The following is a 27,504-nucleotide window of genomic DNA, read 5'->3' on the forward strand; positions in this document are numbered from 1 at the left end:
ACACCACGTAAGGACGAGTCTTACAGTGTCATCATCGTAAATTTGGCTTCACGTCTTCACGTTGTCAAATTGTCGATGTATCCTTCAAGGACCGCTCTTACAACACTCTCATGACCACCACAGACAAAGATCCCCCGTGTAGCCTTAACACACTGATGGGGCAAGTGCTGAGTAGCACCTATGAAGGCTAGCACGGCACACTTTTGTTTCCCCAGTAACGATGTTTACACACCGCACCCCGTACTCATCTGAGGCCGAGTCGACCTAGGGGAGGCACAGGACCGTTTCAGATAATCGTCACCGATCTTGATGGCCGTGAGCGGCGATCGAACTCGGCCCGCTGGGTTCGTGGTGCAGCGCTGCGCTAACCGCTGCGCCACCGCTCCCCACCACAACCATCACTCGGACCACCACAAGCATCTGGCCTTTGATGTCGCCGCTGGTCGTTGACCTCGGGGCACCACTCGGAATGACCTCTCACGGTGATCTGTCCTCCATCATCCTGCACACGTACCAGCTCCTCCCTGGCTGATTTACACGCGCACCAACCTTCTTGCTCTCCACCTTCCATTGCAAAGTTCCGAGTTACAGTATTATATATATTTTTAACAGCGTCGTATGTAGGAGCCAGCCGTGCTAATCGGAGGTGCGGGGGAAGGACAACAAACTAAACACAACAAAGCAGTTTTAAACAAATGAGTTTTCAATCGAGATGATTTAAAAGTGCGTGGCTCCAGTGGCTTCCGAATATCGGTAGGGAGAGCGTTCCAGACGGCCGCAGAAGCGAATGCGAAAGCGCCGCGCGATGCGATGGCGAGCAGCCAAAATCCGCTGCTGCTGCGGGGATGATCGGAGTTGGCGTGATTGTGGTTTATGTCCCTTGGCGAGCCTTGGATCTGGCCACGAAAGCGTGATTTTGAGTCCCAAGACTATTTTGTCAGGAGGGCAGTGATTTAAGATATTTGGTCAATTCCTTTGCTTCTTTTTTAAAGTCGCATCTGACTTGAAACTGAAGTATGCGGAGAAAACCCCTCGCATTCCGCGGTTGATAACGATCGCGGTCCTCGGCGCAGGTCAACAGCCTCTTAGAACACCCACTTGCTCCCCTGCCTTGTATTAAGGAACGCCAGGATCGCCCTGTGGGTGGGTGTGTTTACAACGCACGCTCCCATCTGCACGCGATCCAACAACCCCAACTCCTTCATGAAGTAGCTGGGTGATGCACAAAACAGACAGCACTCTGTCAACCAAGCCAGCTCACGGCTACTGACAGTAACAAAAACAACACCTCCTTCCCATCACATGTTTCTCCGCGTACAAAATATCGACATATCTCCATACACGTCAACATCAGCCGCACGGCCTTCTGGGAGTTGCGTTCTATCAGCCAAGCAGCCTTAGTTCAAGGCACCAAAACAAAAACAAAACTCAGCTTCTCATCAGCAGAGCCACGCCTTACTCGAACCAATGCCGGCGACGTGTCTGCACTCGCGAATAAACTTTGCCAAACGCGAAGTGCAGGAATGACCAGACGCAACGCGGCGTCGTCGGTGTCGCTGCACTGCCCACGGCTGATACAAAGACAAAGATCCCCCGTATAGCCTTAACAGACTGTCGGAGCACGCGCTGTTAACGAGCACCTATGAAGGCCGGAACGGCACACGAGGGAGTGGGTGGCCAGCACCACGCCCGACCGCCTTTATCTTTCCAGTGGCGATGTTTACACACCGCACCAGGTACTTATTTGAGGCTGAGTCGACCTAGGGGAGGCCCAGGGTCAACCGCTCCACTACCGGCTGCTTCACGCACTCCCAACACACCGAGTTTCGCCGCAGGACTCTCGATTTGACAGCGCCGCGAGCGAGCGAGGCTTGCTGCGCGTGCACAATGGGAAGCCTCATTCCGAGTAGCGGGCCGCACACCCTGCTGATGAGACTCGGACATCGGAACCGCTCCTGGGATTCGTTTTCCCCTGCTCAAAGTAACTGCGCACTGGCAAGTAGCGGTTCCAGACGGCGCATAAGCCGATGGACTTTAAAACGAGAACTTGATATATATGCGCGCCATGAAACGGCTCCTTGTTAGATTCAAATTTTGAATACATTGGTCAGATTTACAAGCTCAGTCGAACACATTGCGAGTCAGTGTGCCTCTATGTGAGTATACGAGCCCCTGTAAGAGTCTGTGTGCCTTAATGTGAGTATACGGGCCTCTGCATTAGTCAGTGTGCCTCAATGTAAATCTCCGTGCCTCTGTGTAAGCCGACGCTTCTCTATGCTACAAAGGGGCCAGTGGATCGAAGCCGCTGGTAGTGGCTCGATTGATTCCGCCTGCATCGTGAGACTGGACAACCCGAGGTGGACTCTTGCACCCTTCTCAATCTGGAGCCACAAACGGCCACCGTGGATAATGCTCTAGCGGGCAATGTTCACACGTCCAGTGGCTGGAACGAAACAACCCCACCCCCGACTCTAAAATATTAAAATAAAAATACTGTTGCCTACCAAACCGATTCTGATTGGCCGTATTATTGTTTTTTTTCAGTGTTTTTTTTTGTTTCAGAAAAATAATAATAATAAAACAACAACCGTAATGCGTATCATTAACGCAACTGAAACAAGTTGTACGTGTGTGTTGAACTTCTTTTGCACCGTACGTTGCCAACTGTGCAAAATCGGAGGTGCCGGTGATGATGGTGATGATGATGACGGTGGTGATGATGATGATGGTGGTGGTGATGACGGTGGTGATGATGATAGTGGTGGTGATGATGGTGGTGATGATACATTGTAAACCCACGGCAGTCCGCGCTCCTTCAACGGATGAGGATGAGCAACAGCAAAACCACACCAACTCTCTCTATCTCAATATTGCTTTGAATCTGTCGTGACTGCAGGAATCCATACTCTTTGATTCTTTCGGTAAAGTCACGTAGGTATAAAATAAAATAAATCACGACGTTTCGATCGCAACACAAGCGGTCGTCCTCAGGCGTAAAAAAATATCATCCAGCAGTGGAACTGCTGAAGCCCTCTCACCGTGGCTAACAGACCTCGACATTGGCATCAAACTCCTGAACATTTTGCCATACGTAACAGTAGAATAACCCCCTCCCTCTCCACCCGCCCTAGCATACACACACACACACCTCGTGTACCCTACCCCTAGCTGATGTTCGCGTGACAGCAGTGACAGGCCCTGCCGGCGCAATATTTACATTGTATCCTTCAGTGCGGGACACGATTGAGGTGGGGGGGGGCTGGGAAGAGTACGAGGCGACACACACACACAGCGACAGCGAGAGAGAGAGAGAGAAAGCTTGGATCGCATGCCCCGGCCCCGGGGCGAATGACTCGAGACGCCCTCCTTTGCCCGAGAGCACCCTAATTGTCACATCTCTCAGTGACACGCGCGTGCGTGCGCGCGCGCGTGTCTCGGTGCACCGTACCGCAACCGCGCTGTCACACGCGTCTGCGTGGACGGCGCGCGGGGAGGCGGGTGAGTGCGTCGGTGCGTCGCAGGAATTCCCAATCGGATTTTTCTTTCAGTTTTGCTTGCAAAATATTTTTTTGGTTTATGTTTACGGAGGGGATATTTATTGAATTACAAATGTATAGACGCTTGCAGTCCTTTGTCAAGCCATCACGATTTTAATGGTTAACAGAAGAATCGATGCGTCCGTCACCGACATCGCACACAAGGTGTCTCTGTAGCGTGGCCTCGTGCAAAGAGGAGGTGGGTGGAACAAATAACCATCGGGCGGAGGAGGGGCCACGACACAGTCCAAACTAAAACTGCACACTTCGAAACAAATGCTCAACGCTCACCGCCCTTGACCTCCCCTCATCCATGCCCATTTCACCACCACAAGCACGTGCCCCATTCCCCACCGCCTCTCATCCACGCTGCACCCATCGGACACCTTCACTCGCCATCACACGCCACCTTACTCTGCCTTACCTACCCCGGCAACAGCCGCACCGAACCTCACAAAAATAATATTCAGGGCCTACCTTGGCTCCTCCCACCCTCAACCAGTATATATACAAGGACTGTTTTCTTGGAATTTCTCTCACTTGATACAGCAATCGTGCTGTGACGGTTCCACCTGAAGACGGAAGCTTGTGTTGCCTCCGAAACGTCGTGATTTTTATTTTATTTTACTTTTATTAATTTTCATTTTCATTTTTCACCTACGTGACTTTACCGAAAAAACCTAAGAATAGCAGCTCCATTCCCAGCCCCTGTTCCTCCATCATCCATTCCGTCGCCTCCCTCACTGATCCCGCCGTCGGCTTGCGCTTTTAAAGCGCCCTGGAACATGGCGCTTTGTAGATCCGAAATGGAATAGAAATGGAGTGGTGATGCCACCCGCCTGTGTCTCCATCGTGCACCTCAGCTCTGGCGATGCTCGTCGTATCGTTCACTCTCCCCACCTTTGCGTTTCGCTCAGCAGCTCCCCCACCCTCCCCGCGCAAGAAATTGCAGTCATTCCCCGTGGTTGTTCGTGTTCGTAAACACGCGTCTGTGAATCCGCGTCGGCCTGCTTGGCTCCAAGCTGCTCTACCCTCGTAGACGCGTGGTAAAAGAGGAGCCTGGCTGACACACATTTTGAATTAAAAGAAGACTCTGGTCACTGTGTCGTGTTAAATATTGTAGCCGATATTTTGTCACTTGGTGGGTTTTTGCAAGGGAGGGAGGGAGGGGGAGCCCCTGACAGCTTCCCCCACCTCCCCAGCCCCTCGAGGCACCGGGGCTGTAGCCGAGCGGGATTATTGGAGACACTCAGAACTCTGGTGCCTGAAGATGACACCACGTCTGTACAGGTTGCGGGGGAAAACACGCGGCGGCCCTTTTTTTTGTCCACTTTGAAATTCATGCACAACGTGCGGTATGCGGTACATTTTTTTAACAGTGAGAGAGAGAGAAAGAGAAAAAATTCCGTATCTCCCCGTTCGCTGTGGCGGAATGAAAGAGGAACGTCGTAAACACATCGGAGCGAGAGAGAAGAAGAGAGAGAGAGAAAACCGCACTCCCACACCACATCGCGAGCCGAACAAAATGTACAAAATGCCACGCTTGGTGGTTAGGGGAAGGGTTCAAGCACGAGGGTGGCCGAGGTCACGAGATACTCCAACCTACAACAGACTAACCCTGCACACACCTAACCCTAACCACATGAGAGGTAACCGGTGGGCTTCACCTGGTAAGATTAAAATATATTTAGTTTAGTTATATTTGTATATATTTTAAAGGTGGTTTGTTTACCTTTACTATGCTGAGCTTTATAGCTCATCGGATTTCTCCAGTACAAAATAAATATTGTAAATTCTGATATTCTGAGACCACGCGAGCTTGACACTCCCCAAACACGAACTCTTACCACATGGGACAACGAGACCCTTACCACGAACTCTTACACCAAACTCGAACCGCGTTAAACAAGCAAACCGCAGTCCTAAACGTAACCCGATCCTTACTCCTTACCTTACACACATTGCTGACAGCATCTAATACCCTGACCCAATCCGAACCCTGTCTCTAACCATGACCACAACACTTCATCTAACCATAAACCTATCTCTCACCCTCTACTTATTCCTAATCATAACCCAAGCCTCGACCCTACCCCTATCCCTAACCCGACCCCCATCACACCTGCCCAGGGGCTCTGTCCCACGTCTGTGTTGTCTCTGGGCTGCTGGCCGAGTTTGGCTAAGGAAACGCCCGCTGCGCGCCGTCACAATCATCACGATCATCGTCATCATGGTCCTCGTCATCATCAGCATCCCGCGTGCGTACTCGGGTCGGTTAATTCAGGCCACGGAATCGAGATTAAATCGCCTCCCGCGGCAGTCGCTCGGCTCATGCCAGGGGGGGGGGAGAAGAGTGGAGAGTTGGACACCGTGGGGGGGGGGGAGAAGAATGGAGAGTTGGACACGTGGGGGGGGGGGGAGAAGAGTGGAGAGTTGGACACGTGGGGGGGGGAGAAGAGTGGAGCGTGAGACACGTGGGGGGGGGAGAAGAGTGGAGAGTTGGACACGTGGGGGGGGGGGAGGCAGGGGGGTGGGGAGGTAGGGGGGAGAGGGGTGGAGGGAGCGCAGACGGTGAGACGCGGCGATGTTTTTTTTAAAGTTTTTTTTCGGGTATTCCCCCCCCACCCCCCGCTGTTCTCATACACGGCACCCACCGTGCACGCACGTCACGCCGTGTATGTGGTGTGGGTTTTTTCCCCTTCTTTCACCCACGTTATTAAAATGTAACAGATGAAAAAACTAAAATAAAATTCACCATTTCGTCGCCAGTGATGTACGTCAGCTGTTAGCTGTGGGTTAACAACATCATCATCATCGCACACAATGTCGCTGGGTTTGTAGCGCTGTGCGCTAACCACTGTCCCATCACTCACCCCCCCATCAACAACAGCAGCAGCCGCCGTTTGGCACTCAGCGGCAGTGACGTCACCGCAGCGCTTGCGCCAGGCTAGGTGCACCCTCCTAAAAAACACAAAGATCCCCATAAAGTCTTAACAGACTGTAGGAGCAAGTGCTGTTAGCGAGTATCACCTATGAAGTCTGTCACGACACACAAATGGGGTGGGTGGCTGGCACCACGCCCGACCACCTTTGTCTCCCCAGTAGCGATGCTTTCACACCGCACCAGCTACTTATTTGAAGCTGAGACGACCTAGGGGTGGCCCAAGACCGATTTTCAGAGAATCGTCACTTGTGTTGGCCGTGAGCGAGAATCGAACTCGTGTCGCAACACGCTTCACAGGAACGGGCCAAAATAAAAGAACCGTTCCGGGTGTGGTTGTGAGGTTCCGGGCTCCATTGGGTACCCGTGACCCGAGCTCTCTCCCCATCCCTTGCCCACTTCCCCTTCACGGTGAGCAGGGAGACAAAGGAGGCCGCAAGTCGTTTGGCGGGGTGGGGGTGGAGGGGTGCGGAGGGGGGGGGTGTAGGTAGGCAGGAGTGGTGGAGACACCAGGTAGACAGGAGTGGAGGAGACACCAGGTAGGCAGGTGAGGTGGAGACACCAGGTAGACAGGAGTGGAGGAGACACCAGGTAGGCAGGAGTGGTGGAGACACCAGGTAGGCAGGTGAGGTGGAGACACCAGGTAGGCAGGTGAGGTGGAGACACCAGGTAGGCAGGAGTGGTGGAGACACCAGGTAGGCAGGAGTGGTGGAGACACCAGGTAGGCAGGTGAGGTGGAGACACCAGGTAGGCAGGAGTGGTGGAGACACCAGGTAGACAGGTGAGGTAGAGACACCAGGTAGGCAGGTGAGGTGGAGACACCAGGTAGGCAGGAGTGGTGGAGACACCAGGTAGGCAGGAGTGGTGGAGACACCAGGTAGGCAGGTGAGGTGGAGACACCAGGTAGACAGGAGTGGTGGAGACACCAGGTAGGCAGGAGTGGAGGAGACACCAGGTAGGCAGGTGAGGTGGAGACACCAGGTAGACAGGAGTGGTGGAGACACCAGGTAGGCAGGAGTGGTGGAGACACCAGGTAGGCAGGAGTGTGTGTGGGGGGGGGAGTGTTAGAATGGGGGGGTGGGGGTCAGGTAAACAGTTGGGTAGTGGGGGAATGTGGGGATGGGTGGGAGGTGATGATGAGCGCTGAACAGCAAGGGCCCAGGCAGGTGAACAGGTGGGTAGTGGAGGCCAGGCAGGTGAACAGGCCCGCGCACGACGCATTCCGTCCGCCACGGGCGGCATACCTGTGCGTGGCGCGAGGGGCCAATCGCGTCGACCAACGCCTTCGCTTCGTCGGGAATAAATAAAATTATATTGTTATTAAAAAAAACTGAGACGATAACGCTTCCCCTTGCTCCACACCCCCACCGACCCACCCACCACCACCGCCCCTACCCCCCTCTCTCCATTCAGCACCGAGTTGTGGTGCCTATCGCTCCTCTTAGAGGTGTTAGAGATGCGCCGCTGTGGCTATGAGATGTTAACTACCTCGCCTGGTGGGCAGGAGGTCGTGGGTTCGATCCCGACCCTGACGCCTGTTGCTGTATATTTTGAGTTTGCGTGTCTCTCTCTCTCATCATCATCACGGTGGCAAGGAGATGTTAACTACCTCGCCTGGTGTGCAGGAGGTCGTGGGTTCGATCCCGACCCTGACGCCTGCTGTATGTTTGGAGTTTGCGTGTCTCTCTCTCTCTCGCCCCGTGGTCGCGTGGAATTTTCCTCCGGGTCCTCCGGGTTTTTCCCCTCCAGATTAAGAATCAACATCACGCGTTTAGAATATTTAGTTGCGATCAATGTCCACGTGAGAAGCCACTTGGTTGAGCTATCATTTGTGACCAGGTCGCTTCTATAAAAAAGAGCTACATAGCTCAGTGGGCCTTACCTGGTGAAACTGAAACACGTGACATGTGTGTGGGTGGTGCTGGCCATGGCCCTGCCTAATCGCAAATAACACCGACAGCTCAAACACACTCGCCAATGCCACTTGCCCTCAACGGAGGAAACAAAAAAGATGGCCCGTGCCCGAAACGTCGCATATTATATCTAACTCTTCTTCTCCTCCTCCATTTAGGGCAGTGTTATGGAGGAAGGCGTCAAGGATTTTAATTTAACACGTAGCAGGCTTTTGCGACCAATATTATTCATAATATAGGTTTTTGGGTCAGATTGCGTTATTTATAAATGTGTCGTAACCCTCCACCACCGACACGGCCAAACAGTAAAAATGTGTCATAATTCACTTCTTTAGCCCACCGGTGTGCTGAAGAGAGAATCAACAGCATTAAAAAAAAAAAATTAAATGCTGTTGATTCTCTCACATTTTTTACTGTTTGGCCGTGTCGGGTGGTGGAGGGTTACGACACATTTATAAATAACGCGATCTGACCCAAAAACCTATATTATGAAAGGATTTTGATAACCGATGTGAGCTGCTGCGGGGACAGGCGTGCTGTTATGCTGTTATTGTTGTTGTTGTTATTGTTGTTGTGCCTGTTCGAATGTCCTGGCAGCGTCACACCCGCGCCTTCCGAGCCGGTGACACCGGCACACAATTAGCCTCCTCCGGCGAGCGGTGTCACGGGGGTCAGCCTCTCGTCACGGGGGTCAGCCTCTCGTTAAACGTCACCCACCCCCCCTTGTCACACCGGGCTTTACTCACGTCACCGGTTGATGACAAAGGGGCGAGAGAAAGAGAGAGAGAAGTTGAATAGGGAGCGGGAGGGGGCACCGGTTGGCTGGCTCAGATACGGCCCTTGAGAGCAACCGCATCGAAGTTCGAGTCGGGTGCTGATCAGAGGTCGCAAACGGGTTTTGATTCCTTATCCGTACCCTTACTCGGCCGCACCAGGGTCGCAAACGGGTACCCGTACCCGTACCTGGCCGAGTACGGGTAGCCGGGTATCGGGTAGGGTACGGGTATCGGGTACCCGGTTGCGACCTCTGGTGCTGATTCGGGCGATGGATGACTGGTGGTGCTGTGGTTAGCGCACCACTCCACGACGCCGGCACACCTGAGTTCGATTCCCCGTCCACAATCCTGGGCCCCCTCCCCTTCCTCCTCCCGTGCACCGCGTGGTGAAATATGGTCAATCAACCCCCACCACTGAGACGATGTTGCGCTGTAACGGGCATGGTTTGTCTCACGTGTTATTGCGGGGATAAAGATATCCGTGTAAGGAGCAAGTGCTGTTAGCGAGTAACACCTATTAAGGCGGGGACGACACACGAGGGGGTGGGTGGCCAGCACCACGCCCGGCCGCCTTTGTCTCCCCCAATGACGATGTTTACAAACCGCCACCGGGTACGCACTTGAGGCTGAGTCGACCTAGGGGAGGCCCAGGTCCGGTTCAGATATTCGTGACCGGCGTTGGCCGTGAGCGGGAATCGAACTCGGGTGGCCGGGTTCATAGAACAGCGCGCTAACCACTACACCACCGCTCCCCACACGTGTTACCGCACACACTTCGCGATGCAGACTCGTCTATTACAAGATTGATACGGTACCGGTGCTGTTTGTTGCTGACCGCTTGGCGTTTAGGGGGCCTTTGGACCCTGTGCTCAGCAACCGTGTTTAAAAATATGTGTATACGCATATATATATCTGTAAGGGAAACAAAATAAAACCTGCAAGCGAGCTCCTGTGTAAGGCTGCACAGCTACACAAAGTGGTGGTGGTGGTGGGTTAGGGGTGGGGGGTGTAAAGTCAGCACCGTATGCACTCGTGGGCACAAATATTGCGCAACAGGAGGAGGTCACGGGACAGGCCCGGGTGGTCCATGCGTTGACCCCAGAGGTCGGCGACCAAAATATAACAAGCAGAAGCACGCGGTGAGTACGAGACGGCGGTGCTGGTCCTAAATAAGTAACCGTGACGAAGCCAGCGGCTCTTAAAGAGCCGCACGCGGCTCAGGGATTCGCTGGTTGCCGACACTCTTTGCGTTAACCGAATTGCATTGCCTAACCAACTCACTTGTTACTACACACAACAAAGACAAAGATCCTCCGCCCCCCCCCCCCCCCCCCGTGCTGCCACCTATGAAGGCGAAACACGGCACACCGAGCGGGGTGTGGATTGGCCAGCACCACGCCGGGCCGCCTCTGTCTCCCCAAGCGGCAATGTTTACACACCGCACCAGGTACACTCATTTGAGGCTGAGTCGACCTAGGGGTAGCCCTGGGGACTGGTTGAGTCCGTGTGTCTACCACGCCACGCCACGGACACACAACGTACAGAGGCAACATGCTCCCTCCCGGACAAGATCCTCGGGTTGAATTCTCGACGCGAGGGCGCATTGCTTGCTGCTGGGGCGCGTGTTTGCTGAGGCAGGTGTGGCTTAGACCTGCCTAGATGTCAAACACTGCCAACGCACACCAACACAAAGATCCCCCGCATAGCCTTGGCGGACTGTTGGGCCAAGTGCTGTTTGCGCGTAGCACCTATGAAGGTGGGAACGGCACACCAACACAACACAGCAGTTGCAGGTGAGTAACCACAACGCAGCAGTTGCTGGCGACTAACCACAACACAGCAGTTGCAGGCGACTAACCACAACACAGCAATTGCAGGCAATCAACCACAACACAGCAGTTGCAGGCGACTAACCACAACACAGCAGTTGCAGGCAATCAACCACAACACAGCAGTTGCTGGCGACTAACCACAACACAGCAGTTGCAGGCAATCAACCACAACACAGCAGTTGCAGGCGACTAACCACAACACAGCAGTTGCAGGCGACTAACCACAACACAGCAGTTGCAGGCAATCAACCACAACACAGCAGTTGCAGGTGACTAACCACAACACAGCAGTTGCAGGCAATCAACCACAACACAGCAGTTGCAGGCGACTAACCACAACACAGCAGTTGCAGGCGACTAACCACAACACAGCAGTTGCAGGCAATCAACCACAACACAGCAGTTGCAGGCGACTAACCACAACACAGCAGTTGCTGGCGACTAACCACAACACAGCAGTTGCGGGCAATCAACCACAACACAGCAGTTGCAGGCGACTAACCACAACACAGCAGTTGCAGGCGACTAACCACAACACAGCAGTTGCAGGCAATCAACCACAACACAGCAGTTGCAGGCGACTAACCACAACACAGCAGTTGCAGGCGACTAACCACAACGCAGCAGTTGCAGGCGACTAACCACAACGCAGCAGTTGCAGGCGACTAACCACAACACAGCAGTTGCAGGCGACTAACCACAACGCAGCAGTTGCTGGCGACTAACCACAACACAGCAGTTGCAGGCGACTAACCACAACACAGCAGTTGCAGGCGACGAACCGCACGCGCATCGAAGGTGACGCTGCTGCTGCACCGATCGGAACACCGCGCAATCCGCAAGAGGAGAAAAAAAAACCCAAATCGTAAAGCGGCTTCCGATGGCGTTCGACGTCGAGGCACACACAACGCAACCACACGAGGACTGATCACTCGCGAGCTCCCCACGGCACGAGAGACGAGGCCGAGGACGTCGCCAACGGCCGAACAAAGCCGCCTCGAGAGCGACAACAAGAACCAGGTGAACCTCGAACGTGAAGATGGAGAGGAGGAAGATGAAGACGACGACGACGATTTTGACCCAACGAGAAAGTGACGCGTGGGCACCCCGGGGAGGGTCATCTGTGTCAACGAATCTTTAATCAACATTACACGTTGTGGGGGGGGGGAGACGGGAGGGGGGGAGCAGGGTTGCGGGTTGGGGGGGTATGCTCACAAAAATACAATTTATTAGACATCGACTGAGATTTAAAATGTCGCGATAAAAGTGCGTGGTGCCGCGCGTCTCGAATAAGCTGGCTCCTGCTCAACCTTACCACCAACGACAAAGATCTCCCGTACAGCCTCAGCAGGCTGCAGGGGCAAGTGCAGTTAGCGAGTAGCACCTATGAAGGCCGGCACGCCCCCGCGAAGGGGATGGTGGCCAACACCACGCCCGGCCGCCTTTGTGTCCCCTAGTGGTCGATGTTTACGCATTACACCAGGTGCTCATTTGAGGCTCGAATTAGGGGAGGCCCATGACCATCACTACCACCACCCACTCACTCACCCACCCTCACTACCCAGTTAAATTCTCACCATTTTTTGTAGAACGTAATTTAAAATCGTATTTCAAAACTCGTGCAGGCGATCACGCGCGTACGACCATACCTCTCCATATAAATCACCCATATTAATATATATATTATCACATAACGCACGATTAGTGTGCCATTATAACCGTTTGTGGCTTCAAAATAAGCCGAACGGCTCGGTGTGCAGGCTTTTGTAACGCATCTCAAAACCGCCTCAAGACGTCCTGAAGCAGTTTTTTTAAATCTTGTTGTTTTTTTACGAAAACATGATTTTGCTTTCCTTTTGGCTTTGTTTAGTAAAATGTCAGCCGGGTATATTTTGTTGTTGTTGTTGTATATACGATTCTCTTCCTGAAGCTGTAAACCTTTGACAGAATAAAACCAAAACAGCGGCGCACCATGGTGATCACACCACCACTGCCGCTCGGGATTTTCCCGCGCGATTGTCTTTTGCTCAGCGACTCACGGCGACCAAAAATCATCCCCGGCCTCACGAAGCCGCCGTTCCAACCAACATCGCGCGGTCACCGTTCCCGCGCTCGCTCGCTCGCTTCCCTCCACACCCTCATCGCCACCGCCGCCAACACGAGCAACCTCCCATGCCACCTCGTGCCATCCACCACCACCACCGCCACCGCCACCACCACCACCACCACCGCCACCACCACCGCCACCGCCACGCGTCTTGTCGTTGAGCGACATCGGCTCGCCGCACCGTCGCGCTGACAGGGCGCGACGGTGACCTCACCAGCTGCGGCGCGCGACACGACACGACGCTCCCGAGGTTAATTGTTGCCACCGGTAGCGTGACCACGTTTTGCGCTTTGCCAAACATGGCACGGTTTTGCCCGAACTCCGTTCCTCGTGAGTTCACCACCTCGCCTCTGCACTCGAGTACGAATCATGCCGTGACACCCCGCACGCGCCTGATGATTGCCGAACAAATCCCACGTGCGGGACACGCACACACACGTGCACGACCTGCAGCCACTCATCTTCGTTTTGGTCGCTCGCTGTCCACTTCACGTGGGTATAACGTTTAGCAATCATCAGGCGCGCATAGCGCCTAGCTAAACATTTTTTTAAGTGAACGGCGAAGAATGTATCGTCACAATCAACCCCGACACAGCGTCCAGTTCCTGGGCTGGTTGGACGAAGCTAAAAGGCTGAACTCTGAACGAGGAGTCGATCGTGCCGATTGGGGTAAACCCTAATCAATGAGCGGTGATCGCTTCCATCGCTATATAATAGAAGCGGAGAGAACACAAAATTATGAAAGTGTTTGCGCGATTGCCGAGAAGATCCCAACGCTCGCTCTCTCAGTGAGTCCGGCGATCTACGCACCCGCTCGCTGACACCTGCACTGAATTTCTTTCTGAACATTTCTCAGAATCAGAATCTTTATTTATCCTGGAAAAATCCAATGAGCTGCAAAGCTCTTTTTCACAGATGTCCAGTAGAGGCAGGTTTTGTTGTTGTTGTTGTTGCTTGCCAGGCCCCAACTGGTAGGCGACTGGTAGCATAGCGACGGCCATCGTGAAAGGTTTGCTGGATGTGCTGTGTAAGGGCTACGTGAAAATATATTCTGGATCACCGACCCAGACAGGCCCGGCCGAAATTCAGCGCCGCTCAAATCCCGTCGCTTACCGAAAGCCATGAGATGCGCTTCTAGGCCTCCTCGGGGAGGGAGGGGAAAAAATAATCAAACTCAGCTTTAGCACCATGACAGCGAGCTTCAAAATATAATCTGTAAGCTGAGAATTTTTTTTTTAAACAAAAATGAATCAAATAGAAATTACATAAAATAACTTAAAGGCGACAAGCCTCAGCCGGAGGTCCGGCGGGGTTTGTAGGCAGTGTTCTGGCCAGAGGTAGAAGCCTGGGCCTTGCCTTGGCCCTCCTCAGTGGCCACCCCTTTGCCCATTTCCCCTGCCTCCAGGCAGCCCGAGCCCTTCCAAGCCAGCGGCACGTAGGCCTGCAGCGAGGTGACCCCGCTGCCCGGCAACTTAGAGGTCAGCTTGACCCAGGAGGGTGGTGGAGTAGAGTCTCCGAGGTAGCCCACCATCGCCAGGCTCCCTGAGGGGGGAAAACAAAATGGCGCAGATTATCGCTCGCCCCGCAGCTCTCTCTCAGCGTCGTCCCCGAATGTCTGAGCGCCTGTCGTGATTGAGAACCACGCACAATGCCACGTAACCACACACAATGCCACACAACCCCGCGCAACCGCGCACAACCCAACGTGTCAATCGGTGGCAGCTGTAATGCGGCAGATTTCTGGCACCCGGACCCTTTGCGGGCGTTGCCAAAGCCAGCGTCGTTGTGTCGTCCCCACCATGTGGAATTAGAAGAAATTCGAAAGTGTGAAGGCGAGAGACCGAGCGACTGACCGACCCGTGCTGTGACCTCTCACCTCCTGGGAAGGGCACAACGCCGCTGGGCGCTCCGATCAGAAGCAGCGCAGCCGCTAAGTCGTCCGCTGGCGTTTGGTTTAGTTGGCCAGACGCGAGCACCACGACCGACCTTGGGAGGGGGTGAAGGAGGGTGGTACAAAAGTGGTGGCGGCGATAAAACATTTTGGTGATGATGGAGGTGGTGGTGCTTGGAGGTGGTGGTGGTGGTAACAGTGGTGATGGTGACGGAGGGATGTGATGATTGGTATCGGTAAATGTTGTGGTGGTAGTGATGTAAAAGTTTTGATCATCGTGGAGGTGTGTGGCGGAGGTGGCAGTGGTGGCAAGGGACAGTCCCCCGGGAGTAAGGGGCAGGATGGTAGAGGGGAGGTAGGATTGGAGAGAAATGGACATAAGTTAGGGGTGGAGGTGAGGAAAGACTAAACAGCCTACCCTTTAAAGATCTCGTCAAATAATAATCCAGCCGATGATGACCAGAGTCAGGTCTGAGGACGTCATCTCATACAGAGTCTATCAACGTAACCCATGTTCACCGCCGTTCCCTACGCAGGCCACCAAAAAAATACACGGAATTCATCACCGCGTTTTACATGCGTTTTTAGCATTGCTCCGTGTTTTTTTTCCCCCGGGCCGTGATCCTAGGGGGGCCATCGCCATTACGGGGTGGTAGTGGGGGGGGGGGGGGGGCTCGGGGTGGGGGGAGGGGCGCTTGCCCACTAATGGCATGGGGCGGCACCTCTTGGGGAGGCGCGCGAGCGTGAATCTCGTGACGTTGATGAGCGGCGTCCGGAGCGTCTTCTTGGAGAGAAGTCGGCCGCTGCAGGCGTCGACGGCCACCACCAGGAGGCCCGGCGAGTCCAGCGCCAGTCGAGTGCCGTTCACCTGCAACCGAGATGACCGGCACAGAGTCCGGTGTTGTTAACGAGCATCTATTTCATGACAGGTTTTTGTCGGTAACGATGTTGTGTTTTTTTTGCTTGCGTTCGTGGCTACCGTAATATACGCGTCGGTCGAAATGGACTCCGAGACTCGCTATACGCGCAATTGAATCGCGCGCGCGCGCGTCAGAGAAGAATTTATTCGCCGTTTGTGCCGAATTCTATTCGAAAGCCGGGTGATTCACCACAGCCGTGCCCACTCGGAGAGGCGCCGTCTCGAAGGGCTTTGGGTGTCACCAAGTGAATCTGCAGAATCCGGCGGCTGCCTCCGTCGGGCTCTGCACGCCTCAGAGGCATTAACGCAGAGCGATAGCAATCCTAAAGGTCGATTTAAAGCTTTCGTGACTGCAGGGATTCATCTTCTTGGTTCTTTCGGTAAAGTCACGTAGAATGGAAATAATAAAATAATTAAAAAAAATAATAATAATAATAATTCTCACGACGTTTCGGCCACAACGCAAGCAGCCGTCCTCATTCTACGTGACTTTACCGAAAGAACCAAGAAGATGAATCCTAAAGGTGTTTTGCTCTGGCTCCGCCAGTCTCTGCCATTAACATGGAAACCCCATAAATGTGCCAACGAAATACATTTGAAACAATCCTTAAGGCACCTCAGCGCGGCAGTCAGAGAACACAGACATCCACTCGGAACCACAAGAATCCTGCCTTAGTCTGGCTGTCTGAGCCTCGGGCCTTAGCACGGAGCCCTAAGAGTCCACCGATGAATGGATGTGCACAAACCCGCGCGCACGGCGATACGCAGCGTCACGAGAACGCCCGGGGAGCACGCGAGAGGAACAACATCGCACTTTGGGCCGAGGGGCGTGTGTCAGCAAAGGCTGCGATTCGAGCGGGCCCTCGACTGGCAGCAGAAAAACAACAACGTAACGCTCCCGCACACAACGCGAGACGGCGAGGGTGCCTGGCGCTCCGCCAATCTTTACTCGTTGTCGCGACTCGAGCCTGCCCTTACAAACCGCCCACCCGCCCAGTCGCCCCAGTCGCCCTGGCCGCCCGCCCCACGGAGGAATGCGTCTTTAGAATTCACTTATCATGTTCGGCCATCGCAGATGATTTCAAATCCTTGAATCTGTAGCCCAGGTCCCCCCTTTGAATCTATAATCCAGGTCTCCCATTTGAATCCATTTCCCAGGTCTCCCCCTTTGAATCTATATCCCGGGTCTCCCCTTTAAATATATATATCCCAAATCTCCCATTTGAGTCTATACCCCACGTCTCTCCTTTGAATCTATAATTCAGGTCTCCCCTTTGAACCTATAAACACCCATGTCCCTCCGCCAAAGATACAAACAATAAAGCGAGAGAGTGAGAGAGAGAGGTCGAGAGAGAAACTGGAGTAAACACCGTGGCAAGAAGTGGTTACAAATGAGCCACTTCGCAGCGTTTGTTTTGAAAACCGGGCGGGAAATTCATCAGCATCGTCTGACATCCCACCCCGTTCACCCCCTCCTACACCCCACCCCCTCCCTCCTTCTCGTTTATTATCACACGTGGAGCCGTCAGCCCGCGGGGTTGACTGATCGATCTTCTGTCTGTACGTGCGTCTGTCGGTCTGTCTGTCTGTGCGTCCGGAAGTCTGTCTGCCCCTCTGTCTGTCCATCCAGATGTGTTTGTCTATTCGTGCGTGTGCCTGTCCCTCTGTCTGTCCATCCAGCTGTCAAGCTGTCTGTCCGTCGATTCACCTGTCTGTCCATCTGTCTCCTATGTCTGTCCGTCCGGCTGTACGTCTGTCCATGTGTCCGTTCCTTTCACCATCTGTCCGTCCGTACGTCTGTTGCACCACGCTTGGAAAGTTCTCAAAGTAGTAATAATAAGGCAATTTTTTTTTAAACAACACGTAGGCTTTCGCGACGATTATCATCCGTAAGAGTTTTTTTTGGGTTAGATCGCGTAAATATATAAATGAATTGGCATGTCCCGTTTACGTGACAACCCTGACTAGTTTGCTTTGTTGGGTGGTGGTGGGTTTTAACGATACATTTATATATTCATGCGATCTAACCCAAAAATACCTCTATTATGAATGTTTGAAATACTCCACCGAAATGATTGAATGTTCTGAACGGGGAAAAATACGAAGTTAGGAAAACCGAGCGTCAGACGGCGCGCGAGCTTGCGGGCGTGCGCTCGGTCGACAGCTCGGTGAACTTCGCGCGGGAGAAAAAAAAGACGCCCCAAAAATAACCGCGGCCACTTTAGGCGGCGCGCGCTTTGTGTGCGTGTGTTTTTTTATGTCGCGCGGTTGGAAGAGCGGCGACCTCGACGCGAGCTACGGAATGGAGCGCGAGCGCGCAGGAGGAGCGAAAGAAGTTCAACAAACATACGTGTTACGTATGTTTTTGTTTTACCGCGTAAGGCCTCACTGAGCTTTGTAGCTCTTTTTCAGAAGCGACTTGGCTATCACAAATGATAGCTCAACGAAGTGGCTCATGATCGTGTGGAAATTGATAGCGGTAGCCAAATGCTGCTATAAAATTATGTTGATTCTAAACTTGGAGGGAAAAACACGCAGAAAAATCCACACGACCACGGGGAGAGCGACACGCAAACTCCAAATATGCAGCAGACGTCCGGGGTGTAATCGAACCCACATCCTCCTGTATACCGGGCGAGAGAGTTAACATTTCACCTGCTGTATCGAGTGAAACTGCTGAATGCTTTTATAATTAATAACTCATGCTCTCGTTATATAAAATACAATAAGGAATGTATCTGAAATTAAATGTACATGAAGAGCAATTTCATATTTCTATAAAAAGAAAACATTCGCTAAATGGTCTATGATAGAGCATGGCGCTGACTCTCTCCGTCTCACACTCTCACATTCTCTCACTTTCTCTCTCTCTCTCTCCTACTTACTCCTCCCTCTCGCTCTGCTGTGGTCTCTCCAAGGCGCTCGTCTTAAGAGAGAGATAGAGGGGGGGGGGGGGGTGATGAGCCCCTCCGCTGTTCTCACCTCCACGTAGTTTGCGACTCTCCCCCCATCGCGAATCTCCCCGGGCTCCGCCACGTGGACGTCTATGGGCAGGTAGGTGCGGTGCGGGTCGCTCGTTATCAGCAGCTGAAAGCGAAAACAATTGCGGCGGTTACTCTCCCGGTTATTTTTTGACATCGTTGGTTACGCGACGAACTATTATGTCGGCACGGTTGGCTACGTACGGTGCGAAAGAAGTTCAACACAAACGCGTACATTTGTGCGGCGAGATAAATATCTTGACGCAGCCGCGCAAGCCAATGATGTCATCGTAATTCAAGTACAAAAAAAAAATTTTCGATGGCCACGCTACCGTCGCTCAGCTCTTACTTGAACATAGAACGGAGGGTCTAAAGGAGGGCCTACACAATTTGAGGGCCTAAGGCGAAACAGCCTCATCAGCCTGCGGGTTAATGCGGCCCTGTGTGGAAGCATTGCTGTATGAATAACTCTCCCCCGTCGAAGAATGACCGAACGAACAGACGGACAAGAGACCGTGCGGGTGCGACGCTGTTCGGGCACCGCACCTGTGGAGCCCCACAGCCTGGGCACGGCCTAGTCACGGGGCTCAGGAGGCGGTCGCGGGCAAACTCGGCGTGGGGGGACGCGTAGGACTCGGCCGGAGAGAGACCGCGAGACGTCGGGGCGGCGGCGGCGGCGGAGGTGGCGCTGGCAGCGGTGGCCGTGGCGGCCGTGGCGTCGCTGGCTTCCTGGCACGTGGCGGGCTGCGTGGAGTCGGCGGTGCCACGGGGCGGCGTGGCGATGATGCGCACGCGCTCGCACCCCGTCACGGAGCAGTAGGCGTTGCCGTGGCGCTCCCGACGCGAGCTCACGTACAGGTGCAGGAGCCTGCGATGGGCGCCCAAACAAGGGGGTGGGGGTGAGTGCCATTTAGCGAGCACCTATTGATGCCGACATAGCACGCGAGGTGCCGGAGAGTCAGCGTCCACACCCCCCCCCTCTTGACCGGTATCAAACTCAGCCAGCTGTACCTGAGCCTGACCTGGTGCCCGACTGAAGCCAGCCGACTCGTCACACCTGATCCCGCCTGGTCCCATGTGACCTCAGCTGTAGGCCTCGAACGAATCAACCAGCTCTCTTTAAATAATAGTTTTTTTTATCACTATTCCACTCGTTTATCCAGAAAAGCCTCACCGAGTCTCAGGACTCTTTTTCAGGAAAGTCCTGCCCAGTTTTCCCGATAGGGGGGCAACGATTGCTGCGGGGCGCCACAGCGTCGAGATGTTAACTCCCTCGCCTGGTATACAGGAGGTCGCGGGATCGATCCCGACCTCCGACGATGCCTGCGTATTTCGAATTTCCACCTTCTCGCGGCTGCGGGATTCTAGCCGTGAATCCAGCAAATCGGCCGTCACGACCACAGGTCGTGAATCGACTCGAGAAACCGATCGCGCTTATCCAGTGTCTACGCTAGCGCCCTGAACCTCCCCCCATCCCCCCGTCCTGCCTCCCCGGCGGCGCCGGCTCACCCGGTGCTGGCGTCGTGGAAGTAGAAGCGGCGCCCGTGGGCGGTGCGCAGGGCGTCGGGCGAGGCGGCCGCTTGCAGCCGCTGCGCCCCGTGCACCTGCGACAGCTGGCGCTGGTGCACGTCGGACACGACGGAGAAGGTGGTGCCGCGCGGGTAGCACAACGCCACGCGCACCCAGTCACCCCTGCACGCGCGGACGGGGGACACGCGACGGCGCTCACCGACCATCCCGCTGTTCCCTGTCGCAGGGACACCCGGGGGTCACCGGCGGCCCCTTTGGTGGCCTTTAGCGCGGGCACCCCCCCCCCCCGTCACCGCCCCAGACAATATACAAATGTGAAAACGCAACCCACCGTCATCGTGCTGTCAAACGTTTACCGTCTCCGCCGGCACGCGATAAGCGGCGTAGAGTGAATCGTCAGATTGGGAATATTTATTTAGACTGGAGGAGGAGGAGGAATCCGATGAGCGACGAAGCTCTTTTTTTACCCACGTGATCACGGCGAGCCGTACCGCGGGGGGGGGGGGGGGACCGTCGCGTGCGTACAAAGGGGCAAGATCTCCGACGGAAGTGGCTCGCGACCCCCGCCCACCTGTTGAAGTTGACGAGGTAGATGGTGACCTCGTCCGGCGAGGGCCCGTCCCAGCGCAGCGAGTAGTCGGTGCCCAGCTGCACCACGGGCTGGTACTGCTGGAAGGCGGCGGTGCCACCCGACGGCGGGTAGAGTCCCCGGAGGGTCATGACCCCCGCGTCCGCCCCCGCCGAGCGCTCGCGCCGCACGGAGAGCGTGAGGTTCTGCGGCCGCCGCGCCTGCACGTACAGCTGAACGAAAACGCGCACGTGTCCGCGTTAACGCGTTTTCAAACTAAATCGGAAGCGTTGCATCTGACAGCGTGACGTCGAAGCGTGGGGCACTCCCCCCCTCCCCCAACCCACCGGCCCCAAAGCGCGGGGCCCGGGGCAGTCGCCCCGATTCGCCGTAATCCGAGGGATATCGGCTCTGGCCGTACGAACACGGCCCAGCCACTGCCAAGATTGCCGTCCAGTGCAGAGTGGGATGATGGAGACGAGGCAGGTAAGTGAGCGAGCGAGTGAACGAACGAGCGAGCGGAGTAAGTGAACATACGAGCACGTGGGTGAGCAAGCGAGCGAGCGAGCGGGCTATTGGGCGAGCGTACGATCTAAGGCGCGTGAGCGAGCGGGGTGGGTGAGTGGGTGGGTGTAACTTACCTGTGCGTAACGTCCCGGGCAGATCATGGCATTCCAGTCGCTCTGCATGTGGCAGGCCGGGGTCCAGAGCAGGGCATTGTCCGCGCGCGCCACGTGGGAGTCGGGAAAGCCCGACACGGAACCGTCCACGTCGTGGAATATGGAGTTCTTGTCGCCGTCCAGGTCGTTGTCCTCAAACCACGGGCCGGGTTTCCCGAAGTTCACGCTGAGCTTCACCTGGGGTGGTGGAACACAAAAACAAAGACCCCCCCCCCGATAACTCTTTAACAGACGAGCACCTTTGAAGGAAGGGTCAGCCAAGCGTATGACGGGGGGAGTGGGGGTGAGCAGCAACCATGCCTCGGATGCATTTGCTCCCCAAGTGTGGATGTTTACACCAGCCGCGCCAGGTACGCATTGAAGGTTAAGTCGACCTAGGGGTTGCCCAGCACCGGATCAGGTCTATGGGTCCTACAAGAGTCTATGAGAGTCTATGGGAATCTATGGCTCCTCTATGAGTCTGTGAGATTGGGCCTCTAGGAGTCTATGTGAGTCTCTCTGAGTCTATGTAAGTCTATGAGTTTTCTTTGAGTCTATGAGATGGGGAGAGTGTTTGGGTCCTCTAGGAGTCTAAGCGAGTCTCTCTGAGTCTATGCCAGTCGATGCGGCCTACAAGAGTCGATGCGAGTCTCTACGTGTCAATCCGAGTCTCCGAGTCCTCGATGAATCGACGAGAGTCAATGGGCCCTCTACGAGCCCATGGGAGTCCCCTACGAGAGCGGTGGCCCGCCGGGGGTGCTGGCCCCGCGCACCCACCGAGTCGTCCATGCGCACGCGCGACACGTTGTTCTGCGGCGTCATCTGCCACACGTTGCGCAGGAAGAAGCCGATGGCGCTGCTCCGGCGGTCGCGCGTCGGCGCGAAGTGGCGGAAGGTGCAGCGCTCGACGCGGCACGGCCCGTCGTAGAGCTGCACGCCGCGCACCGGGAACGAGCTGCGCCGCCACACACACAAAGACAAAGATCCCCCGTGTAGCCTTAATTGACTGTAGGGGCAAGTGCTGTTAGCGAGTAGCACCTATGAATTCTAGATTTGAAGCTTTCGTGACTGCAAGGATTCATACTCTTAGCTCTTTCGGTAAAGTCACGTAGGTAAAAAATTAAATTCAAATTAATAAAAATAACAACATTTTTACCTACTTGACTTTACCGAAAGAGCTAAGAGTAAGCACCTATGAAGGCCGGCACGGCACACGAGGGGGTGGGTGGCCGTCCCCATCGTCTGGAACGCGACCATCATCACCATCGTCATCGTCCACGCTGCATATTTGCAGCAGCTGCTGCAGCGTTCAACCTGCACCGACTCTCGAGAGGCGCTGGGAGGCCCCACGTCTCTCTCGCCCGGCCCTCGAGCGGCCGATTCGCTTCGCTTCGAGCCGCAAAGTCACGGCCGTTTGACGACGCCGCTCGATTGCTGTGCGCGCTACTCTGTTAATTATACATGGGCTGTCACAGATTTTGAGATTGAGATTCCGCTCAAGAATTCCTCCTTCTTCGTCTCACTTTCCCCGTTGCCTTCCGCAAAAAAAAAAACAACTCATCGATTCGCACTCAGCGCGAGCGTTTTTTCCATAACCGTTTTTGTTTATTTTCGTGTTCTATTTTTGCGGTACGCGTCCTGCTTCTATTCATCCCGGGGTCTCCTTTGAAAGAGAGACCCCGAGTCTCAATGGGCTCTCACCCGGCCATAAATAAAGGACTTTGATTGATTGATTGTTTGACTGACCGTAAGCATGCACTATGCCGTATGCACAAAGAAAATGATTCCACCCCCCGTATAGCCTTAACAGACTGTTGGGGCAAGTGCTGTTAGCAAGTCGCAGCTATGGAGGCCGGGACGGCACACGATGTTTACACACCGCACCAGGTACTCATTTGAAGCTGAGTCGACCTAGGGGAGGCCCAGGACCGGATCAGATAATCGTCACTGAACGCGGGCGGCTGGGTTTGCAGCGCAGCGCGTTAACCACTGCGCCACCGCTCCTGCGTGTGTAAACAGATGATGGGGGGCGATGGGGGGTGCGGAGGTGGAGAGGGGCGAGCGTGTGATTTTGGGAAAGGTTACCCGCGTCAGCCTAAAAATAAAAACCCGCTTTATGCAAAGTGCAACGGGCAAATTCCTTTGCAAAAAAACAAACTTGGGGGGTGGGGGGGGTGAGGTGCGTCATCCGACCTCTTGGCTCGCGGCGTCAAGTGCGGTCGGGCTTTCTAAAGAGGGGGGGGGGGTTGGGGGACTCCGCCAGCGCTGCCGTGCAAATGTTAAACGATCCGCTTGGCATTTCACTCGGGCACGGCGCATTCATTGCGGATGCCCTCCCCGCGCGGTCGGCACGGCACTTTTCCCGTAAAGTGCCTTGTCCCCCCCACCCACTGCACGTCCCCAACAAAGTAAGGGATTTTTTGTGTGTCTTATAGCTCCCGAGCCCCGTTTGCCATTGACCGCTCGCTTCGCTCTCTCGTGGGCTACCGGCCGGAGGAGTTTTACAATGAAAGCAAACAGCGCCGAGCCGCAGAAGCCGTGACAAGAACAACCACGCACACGCAAGGCAGCCACGCCGCTGTGACTTCGTGACAATTCAACCGCTCCGTTTTAAGATTTGTTTTTCTCTCTCTCCCTCTCCTCTCTCTCTCCGTGGCGTGCGCGATGACCACCACAACCACATGACTTTTTTTTCGTGTTGTGCGCGGTGCTTTTAGCGCCACAGCGCGTGGATTTGTAGCGTTTATTTTCATTTGTTTGCTGGTGACTTTGTGTGTTTCATATCGAAATCGCCTCCAGTGCTTTTGCTGCTGGCGGCAATAAAAGTTGTTTAAAAGTCAAAGTCTCTCTCTCTCCTCTCTCACGTTTGATCGTAGGTCTGGGATTTTTCAGGCTTGGGCACTGTTGGTGAATCTTAAGAATCCTACTTGAGAGTTCGGCTCCAGCGCACGATCCGATTTGATGGCTCCATCTCATCGGTCGACGTCCTCTCGGGGCTGTGCCTCTCTCCACTGTTGTCAGTCTCGACAACCGACCATCGTCCCAGTTAGCGACGTGTCCTCACCCTCGCAGTCAATACGACAACGTCTGACTTGCATGTTCTCTCGAAACCACGTGTTCCTCTTCCTGCCAATTCTGTGTAAGCATGAAGATGAACACACACAGACACCTCTATCCTTCTTTGCACACGTTTCAACTTTAGCTTCAATGTCTGTGACGATGTCTACCTTTCCAATCCGTCGCATATAACTAAACTATTAAGCTATTCTTTTGTTCACCAGGTAAGGCATCACTGAGCTATTTAGCTCTTTTTCAGAAGCGACCTGGCCACAAATGATAGCTCAACGAAGTGGCTTATCATGTGGACATTCATAGCAGCCAAATACTCTAAAGGTGTGTTTCTAAATGTGGAAGGAAAAACCAGAGGTCCCGGAGAAAAATCCACGCGACCACGGGCAGAGAGACACGCAAACTCCAAATATGCAATCGTCAGGGTCAGGATCGAACCCACGACCCTCCTGTATACCAGGCGAGCTAGTTAACATCTCGCTACCGTATCACAGCGGGTCACTAGTACTGCAGGCAGCATGTCACCAGCAGCTACAGCCGTGGTGAGAGGTAAATATGCTTGACGCGGTGTGCCGGTTGTCGAAATACTTCAGAGCCGCTGGTCGACTGGACTCGGTGGCACGTGTTGGTGTCGTGGGTGTGTGTGCCGGGCGCGTTGGAGTCGGCGTCTCGGGTTCGGGCTTTAACGGCGCAAGCGCGCCGGAGGCTTTCCGGGCCCTCGCGGAGACAAATTAAAGCCTCTTCAGACGTGCGTGAAATTCGGCGCGTGAGCATCGAAGGGGGAGGGAGGATGGAGGGGAGAGAGCGGAGAGCGGGGGGTTGCTGGCATCAGGGGTTCCTCTATTGCCCTGCGTGGATCTTTCTAGACGCGAGTGACGAGGCCCTGCAGCCACCGCCGCGTGTAAGGTGCCATCATGGCGAGATGTTAACTACCTCGCCTGGTACACAGGAGGTCGTGGGTTCCATCTCGAGCCTGACGCCATTTGTCTCCAGGTCGCCCGGTTTTTCCCCTCCACATTTAGAATCAACGTCGCGCGTTCAGAGCGCTTGTGCTGCTGTACATCTCCGCACAATGATGATGATGATGAGCCACTTCATTGGGTGGGCTATCGTTTGTGTTGGCCATGTCGCTTCTGAAAAACAACAACTACATACCTCGGTGGGGTCTTACCTGGCAAACAAAAAAAAATTGCTTACATTCTTTTTTTAAACGTTACGCGCCTGTGACCTTGTAAGCGGCGGGCCGGATCGGGTGGAGCGAGCGGTGCGGAGCGCAGCGGAGGAATTCCGTCGCTGGCGTGTTTGTTGATTTGTTTGTCTGCCCGCTCTGAAGGATCGTCATTCTCCCGCAAGGTTTCGTTCCGCTACTTCGGAAAGGGCGGCTCGCGCGAGACGAGGAGGAGGTGGCGGTCGCCAACGCAAGCAAGGCACGCCACACACACACGCGTGCACACCTGGGCGCACACACACATACAAAGACAAAGGCAAAGATCCCCCGTATAGCCTCAACAGACTGTTGGGGCAAGTGCTGTTAGCGATAAGCAGGTATGACGGCCGGCACGCTACACGAGCATGGGGGGATAGCCAACACCACGCCTGACCGCCTTTGTTTCCCTAGTGGCGATGTTTACACACCGCACCAGGTACTCATATGAGGCTGAGTCGACATAGGGGGAGGCGCTGGACGGGTTCGGATAATCGTCACTGGTGTTGGCCGTGAGCCGGAGTCGAACTCGGGTCGCCGGGTTCGCTGCGCAGTACACTAACCACTGTGCCACCGCTCCCCAATTACACACACACACATGCACGCAAACACGCACAAACAGTACACATTCGCATGTATCAGAGCCCGCATTGTCTGTGCTTTATAAACGCTGGCAGGAATAATAACATCACCACCAGCAGCAGCAGCATTATTTAAACCAGCTGCACATTTGCAACGGAATAATTACGTCACGAGCTGATGCTTGGGACACTGGGGCCTTCTTTCGCTGGGATGACGAGGCACTGCTTCACATGTTCATCACGGCCATCATGATGGTCGTCATCGGAAGCCATGGTCTATCCACTGCTGGATGAAGCCCTCAACGCGCAAGGACCGCCCGTCACACTCCTGCAAGGTTCACTTGTGACGTGGTGTTTCTGCTGTAAGGCGGCCATGTTTTATGTGAATGGTTGATGGTTAGACACGTGGCCGTCAATTGATTAATCGATTAAATCAATTCACGACGCACGAAGCGAATCACTCGCCTACCTCTCCCCTCTCATCTCACTCCACTCCCTCCCGTCCGCGCTCTCTCTCCGAACCAAGGCTTTCTGCCGGAGGTTACAGTCAAACGTTTCCTATTGGGAGGTCGCTCACTCTCCTTTGCTGCGCTTAGCGCCTCGAATTCCCTTTCCAGAGTGTGAGTGCATGAGTGAGCGAGCGAGCGAGTGTGCGAGCGAGCGAGCGAGTGAGCGAGCGAGCACTCACGAGGTACGAGCCATCGTCCGGAACCGCCCGTCGGCGCCCGCGCCCGAGAACCGGTTCTGGCCCCCGTTGGTGCCGAGGTTCCCGCTCTCGCCGACGAAGATGGAGTCGGTCACCTCCTGGCTGGAGCCCTCGTCCGTCGGGAAAGTCCCGTCGCTGGGGAAGCGCCGAGACAGCGGCAGCGGCAGCGGCAGCAGCAGCGGCAGCAGCAGCGGCAGCAGCAGCGGCAGCAGCAACGTCAAAAAAGGAAAACTGCCAGGGATGGCTGCTCTACAAAGTCCAACGCGTGTTCCGCCCGTCCAGCACGAGCTT

General features: G+C 54.7%; 2 protein-coding genes across 3 annotated transcripts in view; both read right to left on the reverse strand.

Moving 5' to 3' along the window:
• LOC144931001 (cell migration-inducing and hyaluronan-binding protein-like) overlaps positions 1-27,504 on the reverse strand; it is an 89,951-nt gene that overhangs the window by 42,291 nt on the left and 20,156 nt on the right. The window lies entirely within an intron of this gene.
• CEMIP2 (cell migration inducing hyaluronidase 2) overlaps positions 13,242-27,504 on the reverse strand; it is a 57,181-nt gene continuing 42,918 nt past the window's right edge. For both annotated transcript variants that reach the window (XM_078854856.1, XM_078854855.1), the window contains 10 exons: positions 27,196-27,348; positions 22,431-22,608; positions 21,636-21,851; positions 20,998-21,227; positions 20,406-20,588; positions 19,443-19,764; positions 18,898-19,002; positions 15,719-15,864; positions 14,982-15,091; positions 13,242-14,647 (listed from right to left, as the gene is read on the reverse strand). In XM_078854856.1, coding sequence (XP_078710982.1) covers positions 14,397-14,647; positions 14,982-15,091; positions 15,719-15,864; positions 18,898-19,002; positions 19,443-19,764; positions 20,406-20,588; positions 20,998-21,227; positions 21,636-21,851; positions 22,431-22,608; positions 27,196-27,348 — 1,894 coding nt within the window. In that variant the 3' untranslated portion in view covers positions 13,242-14,396. The remainder of the gene's footprint in view (positions 14,648-14,981; positions 15,092-15,718; positions 15,865-18,897; positions 19,003-19,442; positions 19,765-20,405; positions 20,589-20,997; positions 21,228-21,635; positions 21,852-22,430; positions 22,609-27,195; positions 27,349-27,504) is intronic.

The sequence above is a fragment of the Lampetra fluviatilis genome, chromosome 3 (genome assembly GCF_964198595.1).
Source record: "Lampetra fluviatilis chromosome 3, kcLamFluv1.1, whole genome shotgun sequence".
NCBI classification, from domain to species: Eukaryota; Metazoa; Chordata; class Hyperoartia; order Petromyzontiformes; family Petromyzontidae; genus Lampetra; species Lampetra fluviatilis.